At 40.8% G+C, this 26,075-nt stretch overlaps 3 protein-coding genes across 5 annotated transcripts; all 3 read right to left on the reverse strand.

Annotated features, from left to right (window-relative positions):
- On the reverse strand, nt 1–3,255 carry ccsapb (centriole, cilia and spindle-associated protein b). Of its 3 annotated transcripts, none has more exons than XM_019895877.1 (5): nt 3,098–3,255; nt 1,981–2,299; nt 1,836–1,907; nt 805–1,028; nt 1–298 (listed from the first exon to the last, which is right to left on the reverse strand). In XM_019895877.1, the coding sequence occupies exons 2-5, from the start codon at nt 2,294–2,296 to the stop codon at nt 116–118; spliced, it is 795 nt and encodes a 264-aa protein (XP_019751436.1). In that variant the 5' UTR covers nt 2,297–2,299; nt 3,098–3,255; the 3' UTR covers nt 1–115. The 3 variants fall into 3 exon arrangements, with proteins under 3 accessions (XP_019751436.1, XP_019751435.1, XP_019751437.1); XM_019895876.1 differs by having other exon boundaries at nt 1,981–2,304; nt 3,098–3,254; XM_019895878.1 differs by lacking the exon at nt 3,098–3,255 and adding an exon at nt 2,971–3,075 and having other exon boundaries at nt 1,981–2,304.
- A 1,179-nt stretch (nt 3,256–4,434) lies between these two features.
- On the reverse strand, nt 4,435–9,493 carry LOC109531543 (actin, alpha skeletal muscle A-like). The gene is made up of 7 exons (XM_019895881.1): nt 9,363–9,493; nt 8,004–8,140; nt 6,978–7,302; nt 6,469–6,630; nt 6,165–6,356; nt 5,904–6,085; nt 4,435–4,835 (listed from the first exon to the last, which is right to left on the reverse strand). Exons 2-7 carry the CDS (start codon nt 8,130–8,132, stop codon nt 4,692–4,694), a joined length of 1,134 nt encoding a protein of 377 aa, XP_019751440.1. The 5' UTR covers nt 8,133–8,140; nt 9,363–9,493; the 3' UTR covers nt 4,435–4,691.
- A 6,359-nt stretch (nt 9,494–15,852) lies between these two features.
- Nucleotides 15,853–26,064, reverse strand: abcb10 (ATP-binding cassette, sub-family B (MDR/TAP), member 10). Its single transcript, XM_019895863.1, has 14 exons — nt 25,430–26,064; nt 23,967–24,173; nt 22,716–22,918; nt 21,011–21,145; nt 20,039–20,185; nt 19,284–19,419; nt 19,115–19,210; nt 18,570–18,779; nt 18,416–18,495; nt 18,156–18,336; nt 17,357–17,400; nt 17,113–17,147; nt 16,933–16,991; nt 15,853–16,591 (listed from the first exon to the last, which is right to left on the reverse strand). The coding sequence occupies exons 1-14, from the start codon at nt 25,833–25,835 to the stop codon at nt 16,398–16,400; spliced, it is 2,133 nt and encodes a 710-aa protein (XP_019751422.1). The 5' UTR covers nt 25,836–26,064; the 3' UTR covers nt 15,853–16,397.
- Between the last annotated feature and the right edge of the window lie 11 nt (nt 26,065–26,075).

The following is a 26,075-nucleotide window of genomic DNA, read 5'->3' on the forward strand; positions in this document are numbered from 1 at the left end:
AATAAAGAATTGGTATCGAACATCCCTACTTTCAATGATGGCCTACTAGCCATGGAACCTGTTTGGCTTAGTATTGTTACGTGTGTGAGTGAGTGAGTGAATGAGTGAGTGAGTTTCATCGAGAGCGAGCAGAGAAGCAACGCATGTACTCAGTGAGCCAAGGGTTAAACTCAGGCTGAACCCTCTTTCTGGCTTGGTCCAAATCAGCCGACTTGGCTCGGCGACGCTCGCATCGCTGGGCCTGGACCTGTCGCTCTACTTCCCGTCTGGACTTTGCCCTCAGAGCTGATGCATGTATCTACAAGCAACAGAAAGGGGTCTGGCTCTAGGTCCTTTGTAATATATAGTCTTTTGAACGTTGACTTTAATTAAGGTCCTTCATGTACCAGTATGCTCTTTGTTTTGACCAGTAGGACAAGTTAGCACACTTGTAGAACAATGCGGGAACAGTAGTACATTACTACTATATTATGTGCACTATTTGTACTACTAGTGAATCATTACATGTGAACTAAGAGTTAATATCTAGTGCTACCGGTTCAAATTTAGCACGTCATTAGTAGCATACAGATATATAAGTACACTAGGAAACATACTATCTTGAAGTTAACATTTAGCGCTTCACCACTACACCTAGTAGTTAACATCCAGCTAGGAGTGGGTTGGCTATCGGGAATTAATGGAAAATGTGATAATTTTCCTGAATAGATTATTTGTCCTACTAGTGACGTCAAAAAGTACAATGGTACATTGACCTTTACATGAATATCAAGGATGTTCCCCCCACCAAAAAAAATGCATTACCTCATTGGTCGAACAAGCAGGTCGAACGTTGTGTGTCTTTCTGCCGGCAACATCGGCATCCTTCTCACCAGAAGCATACAGCGCAAAAGGATGTTTGCTGTCATCATTTGGAGGCCGCACCACTGCTGTTTTTTTAACCCGCTGGACACACTTAAATTTGGGAAGCCTCTGTGGCGTTGTCTGCTGTGCCGCTCGAGCTGCAGGATCTTTTTCAGGATGAAACACTAAACATACAGAAACAGCCCAGAACATCCAAAGTCACACAAGTATAAAAGTGCTTGTACATTTTTTTTTTGTCCAGTCAGTGCTGCGAGAAAATTTAGTTCACTCAGTAATCAACGTGTGACTGTCGTGATAGTACGTCGTGTGATTTTTTTTTTTTTTAGAATGTTTTAATACATGCTATGTCGAGCAAATAAAACAAAAAAAAAACCCAACAAAGTGATCGGACGAATATGTACCACATGCATCACGGAACGTGATGGGACTTAGCATCCTATCTGCATGATTTGTCATGCCAAGTTGACCAACTTTAGTGTCGCACTGGCAAAACTGAATGAACACTTTTTGAATTTTTATTTTTCACTAACGAAGGGTTCCATGAATGTGCATATGAACTGTTTGGGTCCGGTACCTCTAATAAGGTTAAGAACCACTGCTCTAATACCATTCAAACTATATTTAACTTACTGGAACACACACCAATAACAGGAACAACTGTGCCATCTAATGAAATTCAATACACGATGTGTATCACTTAAATTCTTTATATTTTTTACTGTATTGGCAGTTTGCAGTGATGTAAAACTGCACTGAATCACATGTAAACTGTAGTAGTTTGGTTCAGTTAGTTAGCAACAAGAAAAGCCTGAAATATCAGTAACATTACAAATCACAAGCATAAAAATAAAAATATTATTATACCTCATAAGTCTCAATCTGCATTATCTTTGTAAAGTATTTTTTTCTTCTTCTTTTGGATCTGATTATCTTGTGTAGGTCAAGGATGAGAATGTGACTTCTTTCAATACCTGCTTGTGGTTCCCGTTGAGTAACACTTTTGTGTTTACTGACACTCTGTTCTGCCCCTTGAGAATGGTAATCTAACAGCAAAGAGAAATCATTTAGAGATAGCAACTATATATCACACTTTGGAGGTTTTAATCCCAAATTTACTTTGTTCCTCCTGCTCCAGGACGGGAAGACTTAGTACATCAACCTTGGCCCCCTGGCACTCCTCCAGCTCGGCCCCTGCAGGCTCATCACCTTTCTCACAACGCTGAGCTTGGCTCCTGTCGGCCTGAGGTGAATTTCCTCCAACTGAATCCGAGTCGCTGTCGGATCCACTCCAGAACCAGGGGTTGTGCGATTGCTCCAGAAGTCTTCGAGCCAACCTGTACTTCAGCCTCTCCTCATAACATTTCGAGTAAGTCTCCCATTTGGGGTCTTTAAATTTCTTCATGTACTCCGAGCGGATCCTTTTGGTCACCATCTTCTTCCCTTCGTCAATAGACAGTCGAGCAATAAATCACACGAGTCTAAGAAAACATTGTTGTTGCTGCTGTGTAAATTCCTACGGTAAAATGGAAAGCAGAGCTCTTATTATTATTACTACTTTCGTTAAGATGGGCTTCACCGTCGTTTATTTAAACCAAAACAGATGGGAAGGTTTCAACCAATGGCGAAGCAGCCTTAGCTCCAGACTCCGCCCACTTTCGCCTTTGACTGGATTTACATTGCTGTCAGTATGGGGAAAAAAAGGAAAATCACTCTTAGCCTTAAAAATAATAACAGAAATAATATTTTGCATGAATATAATATTATATAATATTATAATTATTGTAAATTAAGAAAAAGAACCAATCAGATTTGAGACGATGCGTCGCGATCGAATGACGTCCCGGCCGCCTCCTTTATTGGGTACAGAGATTTAAATGGCTGTCAAAGAATTACAGTACAGTATCTTAATACAGTTCTTTACATTGAAATCAGCAGTCTAACATTTTCCCAGGTAAAACCAGAGAGAATAACGGTGTTATTAATGTAAATAAGTAAGAAATTAATATTATCTGTGCCTTTAGAAAACGATATCTCCAAGAATCAACTAAAATGGATGTCCGTGCTATATATAGAAACCTCAGCGCATATAATCACCTGACCACTTACGTAGACATGATGCTAGCTGTCAGTCTAGTTAAGACTGTACATTTTTCTGGTAGCACCAGACAACGTTACAGTAGAACCCCCCCGGCTGGCTAAGACTCTAAATCGGTGCACAGTTAGTTATACTTACACTAGGCTCGGGTTTCACGGAAGCAAGGGACAAATGGCGTTCATGTCGGAGCCGCCTGTTTGTAATGCTCCTCTTTAGCACCGCCCAGTCAGAGATGTCTCTTTAAAAAGCCAAACACATCCCGGGCAACAGGTGGCGGAGGTGTCGCAGTCAACGATGCATACGGCCAGAGCAGCGATAATGATTTGTAGTGGATGAGGTATAAATAAAGTAGTACTGTATAAGCACAGAGGTTTACAGTGATTACATACAACACTTTGGTTTGTTGCTCGCAATTAATGCAAATACAAAAATAGAAAAAAACTGCCACCTAACTGCCGCCTGTGACAGAACACAAGGCAGTTCTTGTCCCGAATCTGTACAGTGCATACATAGTGGCTGTAAATCTTAATTATTTTTGTAAGGAAAGATTTAAAAAAAAGAAAACTAGCAAACCTCCTCCAAAAACCTAATCAGAATGACTTGAATTAAAAAAAAAAAAACGATCGAAAAACTAAATACAATTTTTAAAAATCAAAAACTATTATGACCCTATTATCAACAAGTGGATACACAGATTAACTGTACCTTCTGTCATCTTGTGTCAGAGCATTTAATTGTTCTGCTTGTCACTACACGTCACTGGCATAGCTTGGTGACCAAAGATATATTATTCATAGTAAACGAGTACTTTTCAGGCCAATTCAAGTGAAAATTGCTAATTTACCATGAATGTACTGAGGATGACCAAGATTATTGAATCCATCCACTCAAACCTGTGGCTATGGTCGTGTGCTTTAAGGCAATTTGGATGGTGCTGCCGCTGTACACTGCGGGTTCACGTTTTGCCTAAAGATGGCCTGGGTCCGCTCACAGCGTAGTACAGGACTCAAGGTGTCGAGTGTCCGTCATCTTGTCAGGGCCCAAAACGGAGCTGCCCATGCTTCTGCTGTCAGGGCACATTCCTGGCAAGTCAGACTCGGAAGCAATGCAGTATCTCCTCTTTCACTGGAATCTGCAACCCAATCGTAGTGGTCAATGGTAAAGGGAGAGAGAGGCCCTCTCCTCCCAGAGGATAGATGAGACCCTATGATCCCTTCATCAGACAAATACCTTACATGTTTACAGTTTGTCAATTCTGTTTGACCCCTTGGTGAACATTTTGCTCAATTTGTCATGTCAGTCTATGATTTTTTTTTTTTTTAACCCTTTGGCTACATTGCAATTATTACGATCATTTAGTTTGGCTTGTCATCTATTAGAAAAATAATAAAGCAGGGTCAAAAGTACCAAATAATGGACTTTAATAAATTATTAATATGTATATACACTTACATTCACATGTGTTGGGAAACATGTAGTTGTTGTTATTTTTTTATTAAAGTTTTTTTGGGTTGGATGCATGGTTCAGTGGTGTTTTCACAGCCTTTCTTCGTACAACACAGGCAACAGACAGCTACACAATATGCACATTTGTTGAAACAATGCATAGTTAAGAAGGTCACCAGCACAGACAGACAGTCCATTGACAGCAGAGTGTTGCAGTGCCGCAAAGGTTGGTTCTCCTGCTTCTTTTTCTTGCTCGAATTCCACAAAGCTGGTGCAGACGAGGGATTTAGAAGCACTTCCTGTGGACAATGCTGGGGCCTGCCTCGTCGTACTCCTGCTTGGAGATCCACATCTGCTGGAAGGTGGACAGGGAAGCCAGGATGGAGCCACCAATCCAGACGGAGTACTTCCTCTCAGGGGGAGCAATGATCTGGGTGAAGGAAAAAGTGGGAGAGAGTCGGTCAGTAACAGGTTAGCAACAAACGTTCATCAGAATCCTCGAGTTTACGGCCTAGAAATGGTGGGGCCCAAAGTGTCATTTTTTTTCCACAGGGTCCCAAATCCCCAAATCTGGTAAGTGTCTGTATGGGGCCCTCTGTGCATAAATAATCTTCCACATAATAACATGTAAAGGAATTCATTATTATTCATCTAAATGATGAGTAATTAATGCCTAAAATAATGAAGACGACCCTGAGGGACACCAAACTGGAGGCGATTCCCCACAAGAGGGTGCTCTTTTTCCTTTTGTAATCAAACCAAAACTTGTTTTCTTAATGGACTGAAACAAACACATCGTTAGATATTTAGACATGAACCTGTCATTGCTGTTTTTGGAAAATTCGGTGTAATTTATGCTTATAATTAAAAATACTGTATGACCCCAAGAGATGCTAAATCGAGCTTTGGGTGTTGAGGGCACATAATTTCCCACTCGGAAGATGCTAATTATTTCTTTCTGATTTTACATTTTAATAAAGGGAAGACAATAAATATATAAACTTTTGTTCTTGGAGTACAGAGCAGGAATTGTCTGGTAAAGTGAATCTTAAAATGCAGTATATGAAAGATTTACTGAATTAAAATAAAATGAAATACATTTAGAATCTAAAACATTATCAAACTAAGGAATGACGCTTGTAGCTACAGCCCTAGACCCTGTCTGGTACAGTACATTTTTTTGAAACATTTTTATTTTTTATGTGCAGCATTTTTGTGTATTTTGTACCGTACATTTTTTAAATTGCTGTGAAGCTCAGTTGTAAGTACCTTTCAAATACATTTGTGCTTAATCTATATTTAATAAGTATTTAGTCTTCCCATTACTTTTTAGCACCATATTTAGAGCAGTTGCAAATGCTGACAGGCTGATATCTTTTTTTGGTCGTGATAATTTTTTTTCTGTTTGTTTCTTTGTTATAAATGTATCACACGGTTCTCAGAAAAATTATATATTTGTGCTGGCCTGCTCCCCCAAAAATCTAATTATTTTATATACCTTAATCTTCATGGTGCTGGGTGCCAGGGCAGTGATCTCCTTCTGCATACGGTCAGCAATACCAGGGTACATGGTGGTACCACCGGAGAGCACATTGTTGGCATACAGGTCCTTACGGATGTCAATGTCGCACTTCATGATGCTGTTGTAGGCGGTCTCGTGGATACCGGCAGACTCCATACCTGTGGAGGTCACGAGGGCAATTGTTAGGACTCTCAGAATGCGCAATGAAAGTGCGGGGTAGGGGGACAAACAACGCACCAATGAAGGAAGGCTGGAACAGGGTCTCGGGGCAACGGAACCTCTCGTTACCGATGGTGATGACCTGACCGTCGGGAAGCTCGTAGCTCTTCTCCAGGGAAGAGGAGGAGGCGGCGGTGGCCATCTCGTTCTCGAAGTCCAGAGCCACGTAGCACAGCTTCTCCTTGATGTCACGCACGATCTCACGCTCAGCTGTGCAGTGGGCAAATTGGAGTTTTTGATTCACACTTAAATTGTTCACCAATTGTAATCCCTGGCACGATTTGTGTCTTTTTTTCCCCTCTTTGTTTTAATCGCTACTCACCGGTGGTGACGAAAGAGTAGCCACGCTCGGTCAGGATCTTCATCAGGTAGTCGGTCAGATCGCGACCGGCCAAGTCCAGACGCATGATGGCGTGGGGCAGAGCGTAACCCTCATAGACGGGGACGTTGTGGGTCACACCATCACCAGCATCCAGCACAATACCTGGGAGGAGGTAGAGAATGCAAGGTGTTTAGATAATGGGACACTTGAATGAATCCGTATGACGTAGGCGTGAGTCACGGAACACATGCGTAAAAGTCGTGCGTAAAAACTGCGCGTAAAATGATTAATGCAACATGTGCAATAAAATACAAGTGTATAGCGTTTTACAAATGTTCTTGACTGTGTATAGAATATATGCAATTCACGGAACACTGAGTGTAAAAGTCAGGCGTAAAATGCCCTGATTAAACAGCGGCTTATTGTTGTACATGTTGCGAAAATAAATATATTCATCTACTAATCAGTAGATTGTTGTGTTTTCTGCATTATGTATATTGTCTCCTCACCGGTGGTACGGCCGGAGGCGTAGAGGGACAGCACAGCCTGGATGGCCACATACATGGCAGGGACGTTGAAGGTCTCAAACATGATCTGGGTCATCTTCTCCCTGTTGGCCTTGGGGTTAAGGGGGGCCTCAGTGAGCAGGGTGGGGTGCTCCTCGGGGGCCACTCTCAGCTCGTTGTAGAAGGTGTGGTGCCAGATCTTCTCCATGTCGTCCCAGTTGGTGATGATCCCGTGCTCGATGGGGTACTTGAGGGTCAGGATACCTCTCTTGCTTTGGGCCTCATCGCTGACGTAGGAGTCCTTCTGACCCATACCGACCATGACACCCTGAAGGGCGGAAAAAAATGGGTGAGGAAAACATACACCTGCACGGGGTCTGAAAACAGAATGGCCTTGCTCTTCATGGATTACTCTCACTGGTGTGCATGGTGATCATTGCACAAAGCTGCCAAATAACGACGCAGGTCACTTCATCTGGGACTAATTTTATCTCAAGGTGGCAAATACCACAGTGGTGAAAGAAAAGATGACATGATTTAACACCCAGCAGGCCTCACATTACAGAACAAAATAGCACATTAAAACCTATGCTCCCCCCCCCAAAAAAGTAAATAAATAAAGATTGATTTTTTCCCTATACGTCACTCAAACTGAACCGACGTTTCTGTATGGACAGTGTTGTGTTAAATGGGGGGCGGGGGTATATTGTTCTGTATTACAAGTGCATTTAACATATCAAAATTGATGAAAAAAATGTTATTTTATATTCAGTATACTGTAGATAAAATATGACATACTACTGTATATAACACACCTGTATTTAATTGGTTTGATTTTTCTTTCGTTCCTGATTGGCTGGGCTAAGTCACATGTTCAATTATTTATTTTTTTTTTTTTTAAGGGAGGCGTGTCCAATTAACGGCACTTTCTCTAAATCGCAATATATCCGAGATTATTATGAGTTATTATGCCCCTTTTCTTAAACGGTTTACTATAGTATAAATCTGTGGGATATGGTGGCTGCTTACCTGGTGACGAGGACGGCCCACGATGGAGGGGAACACGGCCCTGGGGGCATCGTCTCCGGCGAAGCCAGCCTTCACCAGGCCGGAGCCGTTGTCGCACACAAGGGCGGTAGTCTCATCGTCGTCACACATGTTGGTTTCTGCGGGCGAAACACGGAGATTAAGGCAAGTTTTAACACTGAAACACATTGGCGTTATTTGTGAAAGTAATAACAGCCAGTTTAGGCAAGTTTTGTTTGGATTAATGCTCTAAAGTGTAAAACCATTACAAAAGTCATTAGCTACAATATATCACTAAATTATCCACTACAAACTATTGAACACAGTATGCATGACATGCACATCAAAATAGAAACAATGATTACAGTGATAATACAACATTATGTCTATGATAACATTGCAATGTTTTTAGATTTTTAAGGATAAAAGTGGAATTTCATATCTGAAAACACTGACTTTATTGCCGAATGACATTTGGCACTGGAGAGACCTATTGCTTTTATTGAGTGGAGCCAATATCATACTTTTGGCTTTGAACTATATGAGAAAAGACAAGAGTGTTAATCCATTTTGAAACTAAGTCGACACCGTTTTAGCCAAAACTGAGCAAATGCCATTTAAACAGAAAATGTACTTTCTTGCCCAATAACATTTGACACTACATTGAGTATCCAGAAAAGCGCAATATAAATCTGATGTGTTATTATTGCTATAAATATTACCATTATTAGTTGATAGATAGGTGATGCTAACAAAAGAAATATTATCTTCTTTTTGGCCTTTAACCGTGAAAAAAAGGGTGTAAATACATTTACATTAAAAATAACCCTCAGACATTTTATTTTTGCTCTGTATAGATTGCGAAAACTAAACCAACACACTACATGTTTTGAGAAAGTTTACAGTGGGATGTCTAACGTCATCTTTGAATATTGCTAAATTGACTAATTATCCATCCATTCATTTTCTATCAGGTTCAGGGTTGCAGAGAGATGGAGCCTATTCTCGCTGACTTTGAGTGAAATCCAACTCTCTGACTGTTTGCCAGTAATTCACAGGGTCTATATTTATTAAAACATCAAAATATAAACTGTATGTCAACATCTATGACTGTAAGCCTAGTTGCAGTCTTGTTGAATGGTGAATGGGCTCATACTGTCGAAACATAATCAACTGTTTCAATAAGTTGGCCCCAACAGAGGTCACCACTACTAGATGTAATTATTCTTTAAAACCAGATTATACAATACATGTACATTCAATTTTCCTTTCCCTGTACTGTTTGTTCCAGAGTGGTTCTGTCCAAAGTGTGTCCCCCATCCCGGATGTGTGGCCCCAGGAGTCCTGGCGTTAGCATCTTACCTTAGGAGAGTGTCTGCGGCTCGGCGAGAATGACCCAACCAGTGCTGCTGCTGAACCAGCTACGGTCCTCCCTGCTGCCAGGTCGGCTTATATACACAACCTTGACCATTCACGAAGGTAACCATCCCGGCCCTCTGCCATATTTGGATGCTGCCAGGGAATGGGGGTTAGTGAGGGGGAGTTGGTGGAGGGGTGTCGAGTCTGTGACGGCCATCCATCAGGTTTCAGGAGGCTCATGAGTGACAGGGTGGTGCGTCCCCCGCGACATCGAGGAACGCCTGCCATATTTGGAACTGTCACTTTGACCTCCCGTAGAGGCTCACGGGCACTCCTGAGGGCCGTATAAGGAGCACACGGACCCCTGGGGGTGCGGGTGGTGCTGGCGGGGTGGGGTTTCCAGGGGGAGATGCCAGTTGCTACCAAGCAGGGTTAGAGACCTGCTGCTAGTAGGCCTCATGCAGCCTTAAAATGGGAAAATGCTGCCCTCATCGGAACACATTTAGGCCCCAGCCTAAATGACTGGAAGGTCAGTCCAATGGGTTAAAAAACAACCATCATTCGTCATATCAAGTTATGATATAAAAGACAGAAATGTTTCAAATTGCACTTATTCGCTTGTAATTGCTTGTTGTTACTGGTGTTGACTGTGCATTTGGTATGTTGTGTAAATGCAATATTTCTCCTTTATATTAAAATTTTGTTTTTTACGACCGTGGTCCTTCAAAAAATGACTTAAAAAAAGATATACCGCTACTAATTGTTTATCAGAAATCTCTAGATAAATGCTGTAATTTTACAGTGTTCCCTCATAGGAGTGTGTGCTCGTTATAATCTTTGAATACTCAATCCTCAATAATGGCCACAGACAGCAACATCAAATCTGTCTGACATTAATTGAATAAATAAGGACGGGAACCTTATCTGTCTCCATCACAGGAGCACGCAGAGTAATTATAACTCTGCTGCTGCACTCCACCTTGGGTTTTGTGTGTGTGTGTGTGTGTGTGTGTGTGTGTGTGTGTGTGTGTGTGTGCGCGCGCACACACGCGCATTAAGGAAGGCTGGAAAAGGAACACAGTGTGTACATGCAGCACACACATGTGTGTTGGCAGGTGTGAGTGCCGTATGAGGGACCACAAGGAGTGAAAGAGGAGCGGCCAAGGAGGTTAAAATAAACTCCAGGGATTTAGGACAGTGGGAGGGCGCGCGTAGACAGAAGCAATATAGGACTTATCCAAATTTGGCTCATAAATGTTGAAAAAAATCTATTTAAAATCAAATCAAAGATGCATGGCCTGAAAAGTTTACACATACAATAAACTGGTAGATATTGAGTTGAAAAGACAACTAGCCAGTGGATAGAAGCAATGAGCAGTTTGTAATGAAACTGAAATAGTCAACAAGTCTCAAATGTCATCAAATGTATGTTTGGAATTCAGTTAGCAGCATAGTTAGCACAATAGCATCTTTAGCCTGCAATGTAATAGGAGTGCACATATTTTGACTTTTCATGACCTTGCCATTATACAAGCAGCGAATTAGTTCTTCACTGTCGATTATGTACCCTGATGCAGATTCAATTTGTGGTAATTTGACTTGTGGATGACCCAATGTACAAATTGGTCGTAGCGAACTTTACAAGGAGCACAGTTCTTGCTTCAAGTTATTAATTGCCACTCCGAGTTGAAGTTTACCGAAAAAACATAAAACAAAGAGAATTAAAAAATTGTTCGCTTGACCAGGCCACATAACTTTGTCTTACAAAAAGTCTTCTAGATCAATGCTAACACACAGTGCAATATGCAATAGACGGGCTAACAAAACTAGCATCTTAGCATAATTTTAAACATTTAAACAACTTATATTTGAGCACAAACAGTGCAGTAACACTTGCAGACAGACTATAACAATAAATGGAATGGAATAAATGGATAAATAACACAAATAAAGTACAACTACTCATCCCCAGTGATGGAGAATATGTGTAATAAACGTTGTTTATCGTCAGTCTGTAGTTAGTCTCATGCTAGTTATTTTGCTGTTAGCTCCAGGCTTTTTACTGTTGGAAAAATGCCTGGCAAATACATGTATGGAACTGAAAATTGTGTCACTCATTCATGGCAGCCTGGTTGTTGAGTGGTTAGCACATTTGCCTCAGAGTTTTGAGGTTTGGGGTTCAAATCTTGGCTCAGGCTTTTCTATGCGGAGATTTCTTGTTCTCCTTGTGGTTTGTGATTTTTCTCTGGGTACTCTCCCCATATGCCATCATTAGTTACGTTAATTGAAGACACAAAATTGTGAATTTGAGTGTGAATGGCTGTTTGTCTATACAGTATATGCTTTGCTATTGACTGGCCAAGAGTCCAAAATGTACCCCGCCTCTCTCCCAAAGTCAGCTGGGATAAGCGCCAACTCCACAGCAACCCTAATAAGGAAATGCAATATTGAAACATTTCCAGCTAATGTTAGTTGAACTCTAAATGTTCTGACTTTGGGAGTTATAATTTCATTAGGGAATCGACTTGTGGATATGTAGGAAAAAGTATATGGTTAAGTGGTCATTGGTGTATTGTTCACTCATATTCTAAGAAAAAGGCGGCCCGGAACAGGGCAGGGCAGGGTGGTGAAAAAAATGGCCCGAGGATTTTTGGAAAGCAGGATGTGTGAAAATAGGGAGACGCCTCCTTGGGTGCCCATTGAAAGTAGTGAGTGTGCATAATTGTGCTGTGGGAGGGGGATGGCAAAGGGCTGAGCTACTTTAACGCACTGGTCGTGTGCCATTTTTGATGCGGGCGACTGCAAAAGGCCTAAAATGTAAGCGGCCAGGCAGTTGCCGGGCCAGCCAGAGAGGGGAGGGAGGAGATCAGAAGGGATGAGGGGGCGGAGAGACAGACCAGGAGGGGGCGGGATGGGGACAGACTGGGGAGGTGAAAGGGTGTGTTTGTGTGTGTGCAGCAGGTGTCAGGGAGAAGAAGTGTTGTGTGTCAGTGGATATGTGATGTTGCCAGCTGACGGACTTAATGGATGTTTTTGTGAGGTTTGTTACCCTGTTAACTCATGCGGACACAGAGAGAGAGTGCAGGAGGAGTCAAACACTTGTTAGGGGCACCGGAGCGACGCTCTACTTTGTAAGCAGTTAGATTGTAGGAGGGGTAGCATATCGGGGGGAGAACATTCTCCAGGCAAGGGTGAGGCAAACTGTCGGGAGGTTTAACACGCATAAAATGTTTTAAAATTCATATTTCAGCCAAGATTTGTTGCCACCAAACCTTTTACTTTAATGTGTGGCATATGTTTGTCTTCAGATGTTTCTGAGTGTTCAGGTTTTGCATACAATATATCATATTGCATTTATTTATTTATTTCATTGAACCACAAAACCATGGCACGATTGTCAAGGGAGAAGCAGATGCCGCCCTCCCCCTCCAAAAAAAAAAAAAAAAAACGGCGAGGATAAGAAGAGAGTGCGAATATTTTAAGATACTGTTGCAGACTGCATTTGTTCGGATCAGTGACACAAACACTCCACACTTTGCTTTCTAGCCACAGGTACAGATGAAAATATATGATTAAGTTAAATACTATGTCTAAAATTTTTATTTATTTATTTCTTTTTTTAAACATCATATACTGTATAAATTAAATGCATGAAAATATTTTTCAGAAGGCCAGTTCCTACCAGACTTCTATATTGAATCTAATTGTGATAATCTATATAATATTGTAATAACTTGAGATGATGAAGCTGGGGTTTTGTTAAGCCCATAAAATATAATCATCAAAATAATAAAAAAATAAAATAATGAAATATTTTACGCTTTTGTGTAGTCAATCTGTTGTCCAGAGTTTCACTTTCTGAATTGAATCAGTGAAATAACTTTGCACAATATTATTTGTAGAGTCCTCCAAGGCTATACTAAATGTACAAATAAAAATGTAACAGTTCCTCAATTGTTCTTAGGATTGCACGGTGGGCTGGATGAAAGTCTTTCTTCTTAAATAACTATTAATATTAAGATACTGGTTGTTGCCTTTATAGGTCAGGGTGTATGTAACGCAAAAATGAGGAGGTGCAGCACATGCAGCTGGATAGGGAATCAAAGGTGTCTGTCACTGAATCACAAACATGCCAACCTCATCCGGCAAACTTTACATTGACTCTACTGTAGCACACCCAACTAAGATGAGAAGTGCTCTGTCAACACCGACCTGAAAACAGTCATTTGAATTCATCAGACTTGGGTTAGAGCAAGAACTCCACCAGGTGACAAGCTGATGTACTGCACATATTTACGCAAGAGCACTCCCATTAAAAACTGACACAGAGCCTTCAAATGTAGACATATTCCACTTTATTCTTTTTCACAAAACTATAATAATTTAGCAAAACATGATTTGAAATGTACCCTAGATCATTTTGAAAACCATGATACACATATACAAACATTTATCATCTTTTCGAGCACCGTCAACATGAAAGTGAGGCTAATCTTCTGTTGTTAGAATCAAGTTGTAATTTGAAATCATAATCCATAAGTGAATTTTCTGGTATCACAATAGATCTGAGCAGCTGATGACTTTAAGATATAAAATAATAAATATCAAAAATGTTCCTCCACTGTCCATTTTGCTGTCTGATCGTTGTAGTCACGTGGTTAAAGAACATAAAGGAAAATTGTTCATCGAGGTGTTGTATATTAAACATTTAAAGTCATTTGGCAAAGAAAATTGGAAAAGTAAAGCCCTTCAAAATAAGGAAACATATTTAGACTTAAACCTCTCTATACAATATTGTACATAATAATCACCCCAGACCAAGACTGAGCATGTGACAGATTGAGATCATTTATATCAGTTAACCCTGAAATTTGAGTTCGAAGCGATTAATGTAACATTTTCTATTAGCTACATATTAATCAGTATGGAATCCCCCCGCCCCCACACACACACACACAGTCATCATATGCGCATGTACATGCAAAATATTTAGTCAGAAGAATTGCTGTTAACTCAAGTTAGTATGATTGTCATGTGCTGGGAAGAAGACACCGGGGAAATAAAGCTTGTTAAAAATGTATATTCTTAAAGGGAATCATGTTTGGATCTGAAATATAAGAAAACAATTTTTTCCATAATATATGAAGTGTTTTTGCGCTACAAAACTCCAAGTGTAAGCCTGCAACTAACAACTAAAAGGTAAAGAGTACAAGTAATTGTAATTTAATATGCATAAAACATCCATGGTCAAACATTCCTGAAGGTCCTACAACTTTTGTGAAAAAAAGCCTCTACTTGCACAAAAACTAAGAAAATTAACCAATGTTGAAACTTGAGCTAAGTGAACACTGATTGGATGCATTTTATAGGTGTTTTTCTTTTCCTTTTTGGTGTTGTAATTTTCGAAAGCAGCAGACGTTTTTGTCCTACCCTTGTATGACAGTTATGAATTGTCAAGAATCAGGAAGTAGACTTAACTTCTGAAATTCCTTGATTCACCAGTCACGTCATCCAACCGTCACTATAACTTTTACAATAATGCATTGGTTCAATTCTTTATATTTGTATGGATGACAGTTAAGAATGTTCAGCCCGCCACACACTCAGCTACATGGTAGAATGTGACTGAACGATTATGGACAGAATACAATTCGTGATGCAAAAAAACAACTTGTTGATATGGAACAACTGCAACCCTGGTGTTCTTATTGGGAAACAATATTCTGAGACACCAAATGTTATTGTCTTATTGAAACACAAGCAAGACGTCTCGATTGTCAAGGAAGAAGTGGATTGCGTTGGCAGTCAAGAAATAAAGAAGAGTGTGGGAATATTTGAGGCCCTTTTGAATTTCCACTACACAATGACCACCCACAATTCATTCACTGCACTTGCGTCAGAAACTCTTCCCCAGGCACACAAGAAAATGATAAATATAGTTATTATACTGTGTTATTGAAAACAGAGTATTATACTACACTGTGCAGGCCTTTGCTCTGTCTTGAGATACAGAAACATTTGTGGTGAAAGCTCATGTGACTACGGTATGCTGTTAACCCGTGACTCAAATTTTGAATCACAGCAAAGCTTGTGGCCACGAAAGAAAAGTAGTTTTAGAACAATGCACTCTGCGCAACAGTTTAGGGCCATTCGATCTTGTGTGCAGCCCGGCCTTACTTCAAAAACCATGGACTACACAGGTAAAGTTTTGATGATGCTGAAAGTTTGACCCTGAAATGGATCGTGTCTGACCTCGGAGGTTCCATCGTATTTTGTACCAAATCATAACTAGCATCAATATACGTGCAAAATAAGTCACTAGTAAAATTACAACTCAAACTTCCTAAATAAGTAAATTACTGTTGCTAAATATCAAATCTCAATAAGTGCATCTCAGTACAAATTCAGATAGCACTTGTGTAATAATACGGACTTAGAATTATTTTAGGAGACAAGCATGTGTTAGACGATCAAAGATGTTCATTTTTTAAAAAAAGTGTTTTTGCTTCTTTTTTCCCCCCCTCACTCCAACACTATATAGCTGCTTCATTTCACTATAAACTCTAAAAAGGCTCTGCGTGTGAGCTTCAAGTTGAATCGTCCACCAAAACAGACACAGAGAACATAAATAAATGACTAGCAGTACTTAACGTGTCTTGCTATTTAGTTTTTTTCTTTTTTTTTTTTTTTTTTGGTTTAGAAATTAGTGTGCTGTAAGATTACAGCATGCCTCTGGTATTTAAAAAAAAGTGTATTATTTGCACAGCTCATACACCCATTTACGTGTAATATAACTGAATTATGAATCCACAATGACAGTGTTTTAAAACCACGGGTGTCTCCAATTCGAATAGTGTGTCTTAGAATTTTATTCCTCCAGTGGGGAATAACATTTTACTGCTAAAGTTAAGGTAGTAAACAGTCAGTACTCGTTCAGATTCTTTTGACAGCATCGTCACTTGGCGAAAGGGTTGTTAGAGTTCACCCAAGCCATTCATCGCCCCTCATTTTTCTCTTTTATCATCCCTTTGACGAGGATTAACTCAGGGCCCGTTTCTGTTCCTCCTGAAGAAAAGCTTGTTTCTCCATCAGTTTTCGGAACAGTCCCTGTCTGTTTCCCAGCAGCTCTGTGTGCTGGCCGCATTCAGCCACACGATGCTGGTCCAGAACCGCGACGGCATTGGCGTTCTGGATGGTGGAGAGGCGGTGAGCGATAATGACGACCGTTCTCCCTGTGGATGGGAAGGAAATATGGAAGAAGTCAAAAAGAGTTCTACATTAAATCCTTCCCATTCTTTACTAAGTCAGGACAGGAATTTCACATTTGAAAAATCACTAACAGTAAAATCAGTAACAGCTCAACGCTAATGAGGTGTCTGTCCTCGCCAGTTTACTCATACAATATGATCAACAACTAAAGCAGCTGATCAGGGGTCATCAATGGAACAGCAGAAAAACTACAGTACGTTGTGCATGTTTTATTTTGAAACATTTGTTTTAAGGTCAAATGACAAAATATCAAATATAATAAAAATATAAAATAGAATAATATAGAGACAGAAAAGGCATCCACCTTCCATGAGCCGCTCCAAAGCCTCCTGCACCAGGAACTCGTTCTCGGCATCCAGTGCACTGAGAATGGGACATTATACAACTAGTAAATGCAACAAAGGAATAGAGAATAAAATAATCCATTCAAGCCAATTGTATGGCAAATAATATGTCACAACAGGCTGTCCTTATGGCGTCGTACCTGGTGGCCTCATCCAAAAGCAGGATCTTGGGATTCTGATGAAGAAAAAGTACAAGTTGAATGGGCAGAGCTTTAAGATTCCACCCATAAATGTTGACACCAAAGCACTTTTTACAGAAAAGCACTACCGTAGTTTAATGTCAGGAGGAACGATTCTGCAACATATTCGTTGCTTTTGTGAGGTTGATCAATGCATGCAAATTTAGAATGGTTAGCCAGAAAACAATTAAGGCGCTTCACCGACCTTCAGAAGAGCTCTTGCAATTGCTATCCTCTGCTTCTGACCACCTGGGACACAAACACAAAATCGTCATTCACCCAAGAGGAAGGAGATTTCCTCACATTCTGTTTCTATTAAACTATATTGCAGTTTGCATGTAGGTGAAAGGCCACCTATTTGTGATCTTAGAAAACCAATATGGAGTGTGGACATCATTTTTCACATTTCAATGTGTTGATGGGTGCAAGCAAAATTAGCATTGTAGTCCCCAACCTGCTGGAGAATTTAGTAAATTACAGTTTCATTAACCTTTATCCCATTGGGTAAAATCTACAATATTCATTTTGTCTTCATTTATTATTAGAGTTAATGCACATCTGCAGCCCCTTGTCAAGGTTTCTCTTTTTTTTCCCTTGCCCTCCTGAGGGTTAAGGTCAGGGTTGTCTTGAATACACGTGAAGCCCTTTGAGACTGTTTGTGATTAAGGGCTATATAAATAAATGTGACTTGACCTGTATACCCAGGAAAGGTTGCAGCACATATAGGCAACAACATTGGCATTTAGACCTATGGACAATTTAGATTCTTCAGTGAATTTAAATTAAGCAGGTTTTTTTGAACGTGGAATGTAGGACGAAGCTGGAGTAGCTGGAGAAAAGTGCAAATTCCACTTCGGAAGGTCAAAGCTGAGATTCAAAACCCACAACCTCAGAGTTGTGAGGAAGACGTACTAACAACTCATCCACAGAACATTTCAAGGCCAGCTGAGTGCATGTACAAGAGTCCTTGTAGCAGCAGTCATTGAGCCACAGCTGATCCTCACCTGACAGCAGCACTCCTTTCTCCCCCACCACAGTATCAAAGCCTTTGGGAAAAGCCTGGATGAAATCATATGCGTTGGCTACTCGGGCTGCCCTGTAGATGTCCTCTGTGGTGACGGCATCCGGTTCTGTCGCGCCGTATGCTATGTTGTCTCGAATAGAACAGGAGAACAGCACTGGCTCCTGAGAAACAAGAAGTGAGAACTTGTGAGAACCGTGATGGCCTTCTCTGGAAAGCATGCTCTGTGAACTGTACTTCTACCTGGCTGACAGTTCCAATGTGACTTCTGAGCCAGTAAGGATTCAAGTCCCTGATGTCATGGCCGTCCACGGTGACGAAGCCTGTAGGAGAGGTGAAGACTGAGTCTACAACCAGCACCTTCTCCTTCGAACAGAGGAAAACAACTAAGTCTTACCTGAGTCACAGTCATACAGCCTGAGGAGCAGCGATACCAGCGTTGATTTTCCAGATCCGCTTGGTCCCACTACAGCCATGACTGTTCCAGCTGGTACCAGAAGACTGAGGTTACGGAAGATAGGAGCATCTTTGCGGGTCGGGTAGGAAAAGGAGACGTCGCAGAACTCCAAGCGGCCCTTCAGTTGCTCTGGAGGAAGTACTTGGCCTTCTGAGTAGGGTGAAGATTAAAGAAGTGAGTTTTCTTTCCCACTTGATTTTGCGGGATTGTAACAGGCCTTAAAAGGCCATGGGGGTCAAAGTATCTCTTTCAATAAATGTGTAAATCCCTCAGAAACATACAACTTCCCATAGCCCAGTGGAACTCATCTTGCTTTTCTAATGCGAAGCCTACTTTGATGTGCCATTAACATAAAGACTTGAGACAATAGTTCGACAATAAAGACATTCCCCTGTTAACTTCTATGAGACTGTCCAATTTTCGTTTGATCATTCAGGAGTCTTTGATGACACCAACACTTCCCACTCATGCATGCGCATACTGACCATTAAGAGGGAACTCGGGTTTTCTGTCCAGCAACTCCCAGAGTCTTGCTCCTGCACCGAAGCCCTTCATAAGCTCTGAGTAGAAAGTACTCAAACCTGCCACATAGAATAATACGTGACTACTTGCAGGAATAGCGCGTAACGTGCATAATGTGTAAACATGTGCTACCTGCAATGCTGATGCCAACCCAGAAGGTGTACATGAGGAATGAGGAGAGTTCTCCAACAGTCATGTGCTGGCTCGCCATCAGAAGGCCTCCTTTGTACAACACGGACAGGATCATGATGTTACCACTCAGACCAGTCTGAAACACACCAACACGTACACATTCTTGTTTGATATCCATTCAGAATATGCACCAGAAGCCTCAGTAGTGTGAGAGTGACAAGTCATTCACCGGTCCTTTTCAGGTAATTTTATCATTAAGAGGAAAGACATAGCTCAGTGAATTTCATTTTGAATATCAATTATTTTACTGGTATGAGTATAATTGATGAGAACCCCCCCTCCCCCCAAAACATTGTAACGCTAAACAAGTAATATTTTACATGGACATCAGCACTTCATTAGGGTTTTATTTTTGAAGTTGTCCCTCAGAAACAGTCGTCGTAGCGGCTGACTTGGCTTTGACTTTTCGATTGGAGGCTGGCCTGACCGCAGTCACCCCGACTGAGCTGCAATATGCTTGATACGCAAATCCACACGGACACCATTGAATTCAGTGCAGCCATGAATATTTTCGATGCACATGATCACCATTTACATGCACCCCTGTTTAATATATGAAAAAATGTGACGAAGGGTGAATGTGATGATTGATGATACTGTATTCTCATATCTTCATAGTAGGGAAAGTCACATGTAAGACATTTCGTAGTATTGTCAGTAGGGATTGTTTTGGGCTTTCTTTCTGCTTTTCTTACCACTCCAAAGAAGGCGGCACGTAGCACGGCCTCCCTCCTGGCCAGTGTGAGGACCTGATCTGTCTTCTGCGTGTATGTGTTGACTTCAGATAGCTCTTTCCCAAAGGCTCGGACAGTCCGCATGTTGCTTATTCGCTCCTCTGCCAACTGAAAACATCAACAGAATCTTTTTAGGATAACATTTTCATTGTGCCTGGAGAATAAAATTCGACGTAACATACTCAACAAAAATATCCAATTCAAACTATCAGCTATCGGGGTGCTGGGGTCAGTGTAGAGTGCTCAGCATAAATGGGGACAACTCCTACAGATTTGTTCAAAAACCTTCCTTTCGGAATTAACAAATGGACGTGGCAAAAATGAGTAAATGCCAATGAAGTCTTGCAAAGCTAAATTTCACATGAAAAAATAATACTGGTAATTCACAAGGTAAGTCTAATCATCAAAATTCTGAAAATTGTTTTTGTGTTCAGTGACCGTACGCCGAGGTGGCATACTCATTGTAGGTAAAATTTAATCTATATTTATTAGACTCCAATGTAACTTTTCAGGATCAAAAATATAGAGGAATGTTTCTAAGCTGTACTAAAGTCAAATTTCAAAATTTGGTTGAAAATTATGCTCCCTAAAGATATGATCTACTCTAAGGTGACATATATGACAAATTATTGGACTCCAGATAATGGTGTACCTTTTCCTGAGTCAAAAGAGTGGTGTTATGTTTCCAAACTATAAAACTAAACTGTCAGTACCACCACAATGACAAACGGTTAATACCCTTAAAGGTACAACAGCACTTTTTTCCCCTCTAAGAGCGCAAGATGGTTTGACGCAATCTCTTTGCAATCTTATTTTTGTCACACTTCCTTGCAACGTTCCTACAATAATTACCACATATTTTAAAACTTTCTCAACATGGTTAGAAACACTGTTTGGCTCTCTTTAACCGACAAGCATGTGTGTATGGTATACCTGTGTGGCTTGGGCCAGAGCATCCTGCGTGCGTTTGGAGATGGAGCGAAGATATCGGCCGTACACCACAGCCACCCCGGCCAAAGGGGGAACGATCAGGAGCATGAAGCTCGCCAGGCTGGGGGAGACGTAGAACTGCAGGAGTGAGAGTGAAAAAGAAAGTAGCAGGTGATGAGAGCTCGGACAAGAAACACGTTGGGGTGGGAGGTCACCACCATTGTCTCAAATTGGAAACTCTCAAGATGAAAGTCTTCAGCTGGTATCTCACTGAGCGGCTAATGCTTGCGAACATAGCGAACTTTGGGTTTTCGTCAGGGTTCATAAAAGGTTGCAAAGATGTTCACAGTTTGTTACTTGTCGCAATGAATTTTAAAATAATAATAAATTTGACTTGTAGAGCTTTTCTAGAGATTATATATATATATAATCTATCTATCTATCTATCTATCTATCTATCTATCTATCTATCTATCTATACATATATATATATATAGAACAGATCTATTTTGTGGGCTACCACAAAATCAGGAACAAGCCCAAACCGCTTGTCACCTTTGACAGGTGTTAAAAATAACCTAAAATAACTATAATACACACTTTCTTGATTGTAATGCGGCCAGCGAAAGGTACCTACCAGTGATGTCAAAAACTTTGTAATCATAATCACTGAACCTTAATAAGATGTAGGAAATGGCTGGACTCTCCAGTTGAATATGACATACAATATGTTATGAATTGTTTCAACAATTTTTTTCGACAATAAGCAAAAAGGTAATTGTGAGAAAAACAAAAGCTGCTTTAAAAAAAAAGGTTTTGGTGTTTCAATAGAGGTGCAGAGCCTTTTGACTAATTTCCCATGCATTGTTCGGAGAATTACTTCAAACCAGTTTCTCAACTTTTGCAGACAAAAGATACAAACCTCTTTTACTTCCTTGTAGTGAACAAGCCTGTAGCAATACAACTGTCAACACACCACGAGGACTTCCAGGAAGCACGTGATGTGTTTAGGGAAGAGCAGATGCCAAAATGCCTCCTCGCTAATTAAATTGTGAAGCTTAATTTCATTAAGGTTACAACAGAACAACATAGACGAGCAGCCAAACTATGGACACAGTTTCTCATTCAATAGTACTGGGCTGTGTGCCCAAACCTTTGACTGGTAGTAGATGGAAACACAGAGAAATCATCATTTTTACAGTTTAAAAAAAAAAAAAAATTACTGAAAATATTCTTCATTCTTTAAAATACTTTCTTTGTGTGATGAAAGTTGTAATGTCTATTTTAATGCGTATTCATTTATTCTTTACGTTGAGATACTGCATCAACCTGGATTGCTGTTATGTGTGAATGAGAAATGTGCCTGTGGGACCTTTGCTGGAATTATCACAGGGATGATGCCATTAGAATTGATCTTTTATGTTTAGGATATAACATTTAAAAATGTCCACATCCTTGTCAGCTTAAAAGCTTTGAACTAAAGTTCAGAGAAAATAACATTTGATCCAGACGACATTTGAAAATCCCATTTAACATGGCTCTGCATGAAATGTGACCTCTTGTTAGTGTTCAAAGCTCAATGGGAGGCGCCAATGTTTGAGAATTGACAGGAGAGGTCTGTGTGCTCTCAAAGGGTTTTGCGCTCATAAAAATATCCTGTCAGCTAAAATGGTAAAAAATGATCAACCATCCAAAGGGACACACTCACCATCATACTGACTCCAGCAACTGCCTGGGCTGTGGCTCTCAGGCCGTCAGACAGATTGTCGGTGATCGAGCGGCCGACCACGGCCGTATCTGCGGAGAGGCGATTGATCAGCTCGCCTGTCCTGTTCCTGTCGAAAAACGCCACTTCCTGTCTGAGGATGGAGGAGAAAACGGAGGCGCGGAGATTGCGCACAATCTGTTGGCCTGCAGGGAAATGTCAAGCGGCATCAATTTATTATAGAAGCACCTTCTCCATTCTTCCAAAAGTTTTGGGCATTATATAACTTATGGCATACAGACAAAACAACTTAGGAGTTCAACCTGCTGCCATGAGCATCGCGTCATCATGTTGTCACTTGTACTCAAAACCAAAGTATTGTACAGTGATGCCTTGACTTACGAGTTTAATTTGTTCCGTGACCACAATTGTAACTTGTATTGAAAACGATTTTTCACCATTGAAATGAATGGAAACGCAAAGAAGAGTTTCAGAACTCACTCAGTAAGATACAGTAATATTAGTAGTTATTTTGTGTAGGATAGAAAATATCTGCCTGACAGTACAGTATTGTTATGTCTACATGTGGTGCTTCACCGTTTTTGTTCATCAATGGCTTTGTGGGTTACAACATTGTCGCTATCAATGCTATTCGTTAACCCATCGATGGCGTCTCACTATATGTGATAACATTAAAACTTGTGGGAATTCCGAAGGCAAAACTGTGTGTTGGTTTTAAATGTACAATGTGGAATTCTCTTTGTGGTATGTTTAATTCGACCATTAACTCCAAGTGGTAGTGGTGATATACAGCTTGAAGCCTCTTTTTTTAAAATAATTGTTCACTGTATCAAACTACTGCTTGTTGTGAAGTGACTTGAGTTTGCTGCGACCATTTTGCGCTTTTATCTTGAATTTTTGTGATGTCTCATTTCTCCCAAAACTATTCGTGGTTCAGCAGTAGCAAATTTGCAGGGTTTTTTTATGGGGGGCTTATCCTCTGTTTTTCATGGAAAAACTAATCAGTTTCTTACTGCTCAATCAAATGCTATAACAGTAAAAAGTTAGATGAGGAGCTTCGTTTTGACAAAAGTACCGGTAGTCCTTTTTCACCATGTTGTGGTGTCTATAGGAAATTATAGCACAGTATACATTCCACTGTAACTACAATTCATAAAGTACATTTATGACACAGTTTCTTTGTTTTTCCGTTGTAACACAATCTGGATTCCACTATCTCCATCCACTACTCACCGGAAATCTGCATGAGGTAGACTCTAGCGGCGTTGGCTGCCCCACCGCACAAAAACACGCCAGTCAACATGAGGCACAGCGACGTGAGGGAGGACGTCATTGCCTCCGCGTCCGTTCCAGCCGTGTAGATCGTGTCGATCACTCTGCCCAGGAGAAACGGTGCCGACATGGTGACGGCGCTGGAGATGGTCAAGAAGCCAACAGCAGCTATAAGTGAAATATGAGAACATTGTCAGTTGATTTTACATTTTAAACTCAAACAGCATGATGAAATGGAATGCTGATCAAGTGTACAAAACAAGGAGCTGAACGGCAAAAATTCTCAACATAGTGGACCAATAGATTTTCTGTTTCAATGAGATTTGCAAATTATACAATCCTCCTCACCAAGTTGTTCACATTTGAGACCAAGATGACACCTAAAAATTGATCAAGAGCACCTTGACATTGCTTGGCAACAAACAGGATGTTTTCAGAAAGAGGTGGCCCCTGAGTAGAAAGTGTCATTATAGGTTGCAAGAAAGGATACAGAGAGACTAATGGAGTCACTGGAAAGTATAGAGGTGATGTCCTTGGAAATTTTCATTGCTCAAACATTTTGTTTTTCCAGCCAGATCAGGGTTTGTACTTCCCGGACGAGCATTATGTATGTTAATAATAGAGGGTAATCATTTTGTGTACTGAGTAGGTTTTTATGTTGGTCACATTTATGAAAACGGGACTGTAAAAATTCATTTTTATTTTTTTTATTTTGGTGCAATTCACAGTCTGTTTTTAAGTACAGCAGGCGAGTCAGTATTTCTACATTTACCAACCATTTTTAAAATTTCCTATTTTTACTATTATTTATTTATTACACATTTGTGAACACTTTCCACTTGTCCTTGTGAAATGTTGTTATTGTCCAATGAAACCAAGATTGAACTTTTCAGCCATAATTCCAGACGGTAACAACCCCTCATCACCAAAAGAACGCCATACCTATAGTGAAACACGGTGAAGGCAGAATCATGCTTTGGGGCTATTTTTCTTCAGCTGGCCTGAAATTGGTGGATGAAATTATGCAGTGCCAAATATCTGTCAGTATTAACACAAAACCAAAACACTTTTGCATGAAGACAAACAAAAAATGTCAGGAACAGCCCATGAACATGTTAACTTTATTTGTGGTTAATCAATAATGATGCCAAGTGTGTGCTGGCGATTGAATGTGGTTGGTTTATTCTGACCAGTCACATCCCTGTAATCAGAGGATGTGCGCACTTGTGCAACCACATTATTTCAGCTATTTTTACTTTACCACTTGAAAAGATTTGGAACAAATCAATTGGTTGTGGAGGTTATAGATCACATTAATGACGGGATTCTTGGTCTCATCTATGTCACAAACACCTGGCTGGCCCTCAAACAGCTGTGTGCAGACCTTTTATATCCATTACATTACCAATCTGTCTCTCTCTTACCTGATAGTTTCCATCTCTCCGGGTGAGCAAGTCGCAAAACCCTCCTGACGTCCTCCAGTGGTACATTGGTCGGTGTGTGGCCACCTTCCGTGTCAGTCTGACCCTTAAGTGATCCGGATGTGGAGGGTACCGATGAGCTGGCAAAGGCAACAAGTGTGCGTAAGGGCGTCCGTGTCTTGCCGAAGACGTACGAGCGGAGTGAAGAGAGATCTCTGCGGGACAGACTCGACACGACTGACTGGGAGAGAAGCAAGCCGGTTGGTGAGGAGGCCGAGGTCCTCGACCCGGCCGGGGGACGCTTCCTCTGGGGGTCAGGAGAGACAGCGAGCCATATCGTCCTGCGCTGCGGAGGCTTGTGTAAACGCGCTCCGTGTGTACACGTCGACATGCTGATTAAAAATCGCATTGTCGTCCGGTTTAAACGACAATAACAATAACAATAAAATATATATTCCAGGGAGTGTGGTTGTTACTGAGTAATAATACGCCACACGTCCACCAGTCACGTCAGCATGGCTGGGCGAATTTGGGACCTCGCTTTGGTCTACATCGTCAAGTTTTAACCGTTAGAGTCCGTCTTTATCTGCTTTTGACAGCCGTTTCACGACGTGTATCTCTTATCGCCGACAGGTTAACTACACCCCGC

This window comes from Hippocampus comes, unplaced genomic scaffold, assembly GCF_001891065.2.
Source record: "Hippocampus comes isolate QL1 unplaced genomic scaffold, H_comes_QL1_v1.1 scaffold80, whole genome shotgun sequence".
NCBI classification, from domain to species: domain Eukaryota; kingdom Metazoa; phylum Chordata; class Actinopteri; order Syngnathiformes; family Syngnathidae; genus Hippocampus; species Hippocampus comes.

Bases quoted from the DNA above. Each gene is read 5' to 3' on its own strand.
- ccsapb (XM_019895877.1), bottom strand. From the start codon at position 2,296: ATGGTGACCAAAAGGATCCGCTCGGAGTACATGAAGAAATTTAAAGAC. The intron at 1,908-1,980 runs GTAAATTTGGGA...CTTTGCTGTTAG, and splicing joins CCTGGAGCAGGAGGAACAAA to ATTACCATTCTCAAGGGGCA. The intron at 1,029-1,835 runs GTATTGAAAGAA...CTGTATGTTTAG, and splicing joins TCAACGGGAACCACAAGCAG to TGTTTCATCCTGAAAAAGAT.
- LOC109531543 (XM_019895881.1), bottom strand. From the start codon at position 8,132: ATGTGTGACGACGATGAGACTACCGCCCTTGTGTGCGACAACGGCTCC. The intron at 7,303-8,003 runs GTAAGCAGCCAC...TCCGCCCTTCAG, and splicing joins TGGGCCGTCCTCGTCACCAG to GGTGTCATGGTCGGTATGGG. The intron at 6,357-6,468 runs GTGAGTAGCGAT...CCCACTGCACAG, and splicing joins CTACTCTTTCGTCACCACCG to CTGAGCGTGAGATCGTGCGT.
- abcb10 (XM_019895863.1), bottom strand. From the start codon at position 25,835: ATGCGATTTTTAATCAGCATGTCGACGTGTACACACGGAGCGCGTTTA. The intron at 17,148-17,356 runs GTCGGTGAAGCG...TTTCTTCATCAG, and splicing joins TTGCAAGAGCTCTTCTGAAG to AATCCCAAGATCCTGCTTTT. The intron at 16,992-17,112 runs GTACGACGCCAT...TCCCATTCTCAG, and splicing joins CTTTTGGATGAGGCCACCAG to TGCACTGGATGCCGAGAACG.